The sequence below is a fragment of the Salvelinus alpinus genome, chromosome 1 (genome assembly GCF_045679555.1).
Source record: "Salvelinus alpinus chromosome 1, SLU_Salpinus.1, whole genome shotgun sequence".
Lineage (NCBI taxonomy): Eukaryota > Metazoa > Chordata > Actinopteri > Salmoniformes > Salmonidae > Salvelinus > Salvelinus alpinus.
Genome location: NC_092086.1, coordinates 87,922,444 through 87,929,754, shown reverse-complemented (window position 1 = coordinate 87,929,754; position 7,311 = coordinate 87,922,444). Strand labels below are relative to the sequence as shown.

The window sequence follows — 7,311 nt, the reverse complement described above, 5'->3', positions numbered from 1 at the left end:
GCCAGAGAGTTGCACCATATTTATTTTCTAATTAGTCTGTGTTTGTTTTGTTCCACAACTATGCCGCTAATCTACATAAACAGATGCCAGTGCTGCCGTCTGTCTGTGCATGGATCCAGCTTTTAGATTCATTAATATGACCAATTGTTTGTTTGTCTATCTTCAAATACCTTTCTGGCCATTATCTTCCCAATGTGTTGACTTGTTGTTTGCAGTAACAGACTGAACATTAAGCATGTAATTAAAAATTATATAATTTGGGAAAATATCTTGCACTCAAGTGTCCATATTCTATTCTCAAGCGGTGCACTTTCCCCTATAAACATGGGAAAGCTACTAGACCAAATTAGACCAAAGCTATTAGACCAGCCACAATTTGTACAAGATATGGTACACAATGCTACGAATGGGCTGTTTAGCCAGTACAATGTCACTTTACGTCTCTCAGAGGAATGGAAGCCACTTACAAACTGATACAACTACAAACAAACAAAAAAGCCTGCATAAGACCAAACACCTCAGTTTCACTACCCACTGACTACCACAACAAGATATGAGTCATCATTCAACCAATAATGAAAAACCTGACAATAGAGCTAAACATAGGACATTTAATTAGCAAAAGTCCAATACAACAACCAGATTACATTGTTGGATGGCATGTTTTCTGTTTAACCGCCCTCTATCAGTAAAACTGATATTAAACATTACAAAAATCCCAAACAAATTCAAACAACCTATGATTCCAATACAAGCTAAAGGACTCACAGTCTACAATGCTTGATTGAATTGTTTGTGCAGACAGGCAATTGTTCCATACTCCTAATGCCTGCAGTAAAAAGGGGAATGTGTCACTTTCAGCAGGAGCTGTAATATTCAGCAATCTTTTCATCCCAGTGAAACTGACAGTTCACACTAAAGTCTAACTCAATGTTATTCCACAACTCTCTGCAGCTATTCACAGTGGGTTGGCAATGTCAAGTGCATCATTGGTGTGTTCATACAGTCACTTTCCCTCTGAGCCACTCTTCTGGAAATGTTTTGTAGCTGACAGAATTCTTCAACACATCTAAAAACTTTCACCCAACCATGCTAATTAGTTGGCTGGACAAATCCCGTTGGAGTGGTGGCAGAGATTGCACCTTCCCCCTTCATTTGTTGTCATGTCCTTTCGGGCTGTAGTGTGGATGAGCTGGTGATCATCTGGGTTAGTATTTGTGTGGCAGGCCATTGTAGTTCCTGTCCCTCAGGGCCTGGTCCACCGTGAGGATGTAGGAATCGATGGTGCTCCTCATCTCTGCTGTAAAGGGGTCGAAGGAAGGCCGCTGGGCCCCCCCAGAGCGTTTGAAGTGTCCATCCTGGTTGCTTTTGGCACACATCAGCCTCTCCTCCATCATGGTGGCGTTGAGGAACAAGGTGAGGAGGCGGAGCTGGGGGAAGAGCGCCCTCTGCAGGTCCTCGTAGTGTACCACCAGCAGGCGACGGCCAAACTGCAACCAGCTCAGAGCGTGGGACGCCCACCAGGGGGCGTAGCTGTCAACAAACTCTGGCCATTCTGAAGTAAACAGAGGAGAGGGGGAAAATAGGTACACTTTATATACAAAAGTATGTGGACACCCCTTCAAATTAGTGGATTCGGCTATTTCAACCACACCCGTTGCTGACATGTGTATAAAATTTGAGCACACAGCAATGCAATCTCCATAGATAAACATTCGTAGGAGAATGGCCTTACTAAAGAGCTCCGTGACTTTCAATGTGACACCGTCATAGGATGCCACCTTTCCAACAAGTCAGTTCATCAAATTTCTGCCCAGTCACCTGTAAGTGCTGTTTGTGGGAAGTGGAAGCTTCTAGGAGCAACAACGGCTCAGCCGCAAAATCTTAGGCCACACAAGCTCACAGAACTGGACCGCCGAGTGCTGAAGCTCGTAGAATGTAAAAATCGTCTGTCTTCGGTTGCAACATTCACTACCGAGTTCCAAACTGCCTCTGGAAGCAATGTCAGCACAATAACTGTTCATCGGAAGCTTCGTGAAATGGGTTTCCATGGCCGAGCAGCCGCACACAAGGCTGAGATTACCATGCGCAATGCCAACCGTCAGCTGGAGTGGTGTAAAACTCATTGGACTCTGGAGCAGTGGCAGGAGGACCGAGCATGCCACCATTCTCATCGACGGGGCTGTAGTGGAGCAGTTTGAGAGCTTAAAGTTCCTTGGCGTCTACATCACCAACAAACTAACATGGTCCAAGCACACCAAGACAGTTGTGAAGAGGGCACGACAAAACCTATTCCCCTTCAGGAGACTGAAAAGATTTGCATGGGTTCTCAGATCCTCACAAGGTTCTACAGCTGCACCATCGAGAGCATCCTGACCGGCTGCATCACTGCCTGGTTATGGCAACTGCTCGGCCTCCGACCGCAAGGCACTACAGAGGGTAGTGGTGTAGAGGTCTGCCATCCAGGACCTCTATACCAGGCGGTGTCAGAAGAAGGCCCTAAAAATGGTCAAAGACTCCAGCCACCCTAGTCATAGACTGTTCTCTCTGCTACCGCACGGCAAGTGGTACTGGAGCACCAAATCTAGGTCCAAGAGGCTTCTGAACATATAATCAAATTGCTACCCAGACTATTTGCATTGCCCCCCTCTTTTAGCTGCTACTCTCTGTTATTATCTATGCATAGTGACTTTAATGACTCTAACTACACGTACATATTACCTCAATTACCTCGACTAACCAGTGCCCCCGCACATTGACTCTGTACCGGTACCCCTTGTATATAGCCTCGCTATTGTTATTTTACTGCTGCTCTTTAATTATTTGTTTACTTTTATAAAAAAAATTGGGCGGGGGTATTTTTCTTAAAACTGCATTGTTGGTTAAGGGCTTGTAAGTAAGCATTTCACTTTAACGTCTACACCTATTCGATTTGAATTGAAAAGCTTCACCATCTGGCAGTCCGACAGATGAATCATAGTGCCAACTGTAAAGTTAGTGGTCTGGGGCTGGTATTCATGGCTCGGGCTAGGCCCTTTAGTTCCAGTGAAGGGAAATCTTAACGCTACAGCATACAATGACATTCTAGATGATTTGTGCTGCCAACTTTGTGGCAACAGTTTGGAGAAGGCCCTTTCCTGTTTCAGCATGGATATGTCCCCATGCACAAAGCGAGGTCCATACAGAAATGGTTTGTTGAGATCGGTGTGGAAGAACATGACTGGCCTGCACAGAGCCCTGACCTCAACCCCATCAAACCCCTTTGGGGTGAATTGAAACGCTGACTGCGAGCCAGGCCTAATCACCCAACATCAGTGCTCGACCTCACTAATGCTCTTGTGGCTGAATGGAAACAAGTCCCTGCAACAGTAGTGGAAAGCCTTCCCAGAAGAGTGGAGGCTGTTATACCAGCAAAGGGGGGGACCAACTCCATATTAATGCCCATGACTTTGGAATGAGATGTTCGAAGAGAAGGTGTCCACCTACTTTTGGTAATGTAGTGTATCTTATCAATGTGCGATGTGTAGAGACTATGCTGACATCTCACGTTCAGAGTCTATGCAGTGAGGTATAGCAGCTGACGTGAACATTTGTCACCATATTTCCCTAAACACTGAGCTGTGCTTGTTGTGTGGTGTTACCTTTGCTCCTCCACTGTGCGTCTGTGGCATAGCCCAGGTGTCCAGCACACCTCCGGTTGAACTCTGCCATGAGGGAACGGTAGGGGTTACGGATCAGCAGGATGGCAGAGTCAAACATCTCTATTTCTCTCTGACCACTCTCATGTGTCTTAACACAGATGCTACGCCCACTCTTCCAGTAGTCCTTCTCCCCTTTGAAACCTGGTAGAAAAACCCAGATACCCAAGATGATCAAACATCTGAAAACGTATGCGTCACAGAGCATTCAAGCTGTTATTGCCATTTGTAAGTACTGTACACGTGCATTCATTGGAAATTCTCTATGAGAGCTCCATGGTATAGCAATTTTTAGCGCATACTTAAAAACATGCAATGATACATTTCAGTAGAGAAACATCAAGCATTCACAGTATGTGCTATTATCCATCACAACACCTGAGCTGTGTTCACAGCCTCACCTCTATTGTAAAGCGCGCCATCGAAGTAGAAGCTACCAGTGTAGTAGCCTGTCACTAGCTCGATCAGGTGGCGTACCCAGGTGTTTCCAGCTCCGGGGAAGCTTGAGAGAGCCACCAGGGAGGTAGACCTCTCAGGCAGAAATGTCCTCTCTTTGCACCTAGAGTCTGAATGAGGCAGAACCAGCAGGGTTGAACATCGCCATAGAAACACGCCATTGATCTATCTCTGAGATACGGTATTGTAGCATGCTGTTGCTAAGAGTTTAATTACAGTTGCAGTGAAGTATAAAGTCCATATATTTTTTATGGTTGAAAACTTGGACTGCAGTATCAGTGAAACTAAAGGTTATTCAAGGCTCTCACCAAGTACAGGTGTCTGGTAGACCTGGTAGTAGTCTTGGTCAGATGGGGAAGTGGAGATGGAGGAATCAGTGTGTTCTGTGCCATTAGTCTCCAGACATGGCTGGTCCAGTGGCAAACGTTGACTCAGTCTAAATAGAAACGAGGCCCGGATGCAGTAACAATGTGGCTTCCTCAACACAGCCAGTGGGAGCTCCTGCAGTAGAAACCGAACCAGGATCAATAAAAAAACATCAGAGGCATAACTTCAAGCAGTAATTTACAGTGCAAGGAACATGACTGGTCACTCATTCCTCCTCTGGTGGATTGGATGTGATTTTACCATTGGGTGACATGATGGGTGGGTTATATAAGATGTCTGAACCACTCCTGCTCCATTTTCTTTGATTCCTTTTTTTCTAAAGTTCAGATGTTTTTTGCACAAGTTGTCTTAGTTTTTTCCTATTCAATATTGTAAAGCCCCCATCACCTCCACACAAAATGGAATTACAATTTCTATCGAGACTGACTCTGGAGAGAGGCAATTGTGTTATATGCTGGTACAGTTCTCTTTGTTTATTGACACTGGGCACTGGAAGATGCGCTAATGTAAATACACACAAAGCACAAACGTACACACACATACAGAGTGAATAGGCTAAATCAAATACACGATTATCATCACATAGACAAGTCTGTGATATTTCTTCCAACCATTTGTGTGTAGAGCAGAGCAGAGGACCACCTCACCCAACATCCTAGGCCCACTACAATTGGCATATCACCCCAACTGATCCACGGACGACGCAATCACCATTGCACTGCACACTTCTGCACACTTCCCTATCCCACCTGGACAAGATAAATAGTTATGTAAGAAGGCTATTCTTCGGCTACAGCTCAGCCTTCAACACCATAGTGCCCTCCAAGCATTATTAAGCTCAGGGCCCTGGGTCTGAACCCCTCCCTGTGCAACTGGGTCCTGGACTTCCTGACGGACTGACCCCAAGTCGTGAAGGTAGGCAACAACACCTCCGCCACGCGTGCTCAGTCCCCTCCTGTACTCCCTGTTCACCCATGACTGCGTGGCCACACATCTCCAACTCAATCATCAAGCTGCTGACGACACAACAGTGGTAGGCCTGATTACACACATTGATGAGACAGCCTACATGGAGGAGATGAGAGCCCTGGCAGAGTGGTGCAAGGATCGTAACCTCTCCCTCAACGTCAACAAAACTTAGGAGCTGATAGTGGATTACAGGAGACAACAGAGAGAGCACGCCCCCCATCCACATCGATGGGGACGCAATGGAGAGGGTCAAAAGCTTCAAGATCCTCAGCGTGCACATCACTGACAACCGGAAATGGTCCCTTCACACAGACAGCATGGTGAAGAATGCGCAACAGCTCCTCTTCAACCTCTGGAGGCTGAAGAAATTTGGCTTGGCCCAGAAAACCCTCAAAAACTTCTACAGATGCACCATTGAGAGCATTCTGCCAGGCTGTATCACTGCCTGGTAAGGCAATTGCACTGTCCGCCACTGCAGGGCTCTCCAGAGGTTGGTACGGTCAGCCCAATGTATCACTGGTGGCACACTGCCTGTCCTCCAGGATATCTACAGCACCCGGTGTCACAGGAAAGCCAAGAACATCATCAAGGACCTCAGCCACCCGAGTCAATACCTGTTCACCCCGCTACCATCTAGAAGGCGGAGACCGTACAGGTTCATTAAAGCTGGGACCGAGAAGCTGAGAAACAGCTTCTGACTGTTAATCAGTCACCACTAGCCGGCCTCCGCCCAGTGCCCTGAACCTCAGTCACTGTTCTAGCCAGATTGTGCGACCTTATATAGACAGGTGTGTGCCTTTCCAATTTATGTCCAATCAATTGAATTTACCTCAGGTGGACTCCAATCAAGTTGTAAAAACATCTCAAGGATGATCAATGGAAACAGGATGCACCTGAACTCAATGTCAAGTCTCATAGCAAAGGGTCTGAATAATTATGTAACTAAGGTATTTCAGTTTATTTTTATTTGTATAAATTTGCTAAAATGTCTAAAAACCTGTTTTCGCTTCATCATTATGGGGTATTGTGTGTAGATTGATGAGGAAAACATGTAATTGAATCAATTTTAGAATAAGGCTGTAATGTAACAAAATGTGGAAAAAAGGTTGGGGTCCGAATACTTTTTGAATGCACTGTAAATATACTATATTCTATTCATGGCTCATTCTACATAACTACTGCTGTACACAACTTTCTATTCATATACTGTTCACACTGTATATACACACCATTATAAGTACATGTACAGTACCAGTCAAAAGTTTGGACACACCTACTCATTGAAAGGTTTTTCTTTATTTTACTATTTTATACATTGTAGAATAATAGTGAAGACATCAACTATGAAATAACAGATATGGAATCATGTAGTAAATAAAAAAGTGTTAAACAAATCAAAATATATTTTATATTTGAGATTCTTCAAATAGCCACCCTTTGCCTTGATGACAGCTTTGCACACTCTTGGCATTCTCTCAACCAGCTTCATGACCTGGAATGCATTTCAATTTACAAAATGGCTCCGACAGAGAGGGCTGCCTCGCTTTTAGTCCTTAGGAAGGGTTGCAGTATTTTGTTGTTCTATGTATTATTTATTACATTGTTATCCCAGAAAATCTTAAGTGTTATTACATACAGCCGGAAAAAACTATAGGATATCAGAGCGGCGTCAACTTTCCAGCACTACGACCAGGAATACAATTTTCCCGAAGCAGACCCTTTCTTCGCACCACCCAGGGCATTTGAACTGATCCCAGAGGCAGACCCAAAACAACGACGCCAGAGGAGAGGGAGTCGGAGC

General features: G+C 45.0%; 1 protein-coding gene across 1 annotated transcript in view; it reads right to left on the bottom strand.

The window, feature by feature from the left end:
• Positions 1-597: 597 nt before the first annotated feature.
• The window catches only part of LOC139532963 (sialate:O-sulfotransferase 1-like), a 30,891-nt gene continuing 24,177 nt past the window's right edge, over positions 598-7,311 (bottom strand). The window contains exons 6-9 of the mRNA XM_071331110.1: positions 4,463-4,655; positions 4,100-4,264; positions 3,642-3,842; positions 598-1,555 (exon numbers count right to left, since the gene is read on the bottom strand). Coding sequence (XP_071187211.1) covers positions 1,209-1,555; positions 3,642-3,842; positions 4,100-4,264; positions 4,463-4,655 — 906 coding nt within the window. The 3' untranslated portion in view covers positions 598-1,208. The remainder of the gene's footprint in view (positions 1,556-3,641; positions 3,843-4,099; positions 4,265-4,462; positions 4,656-7,311) is intronic.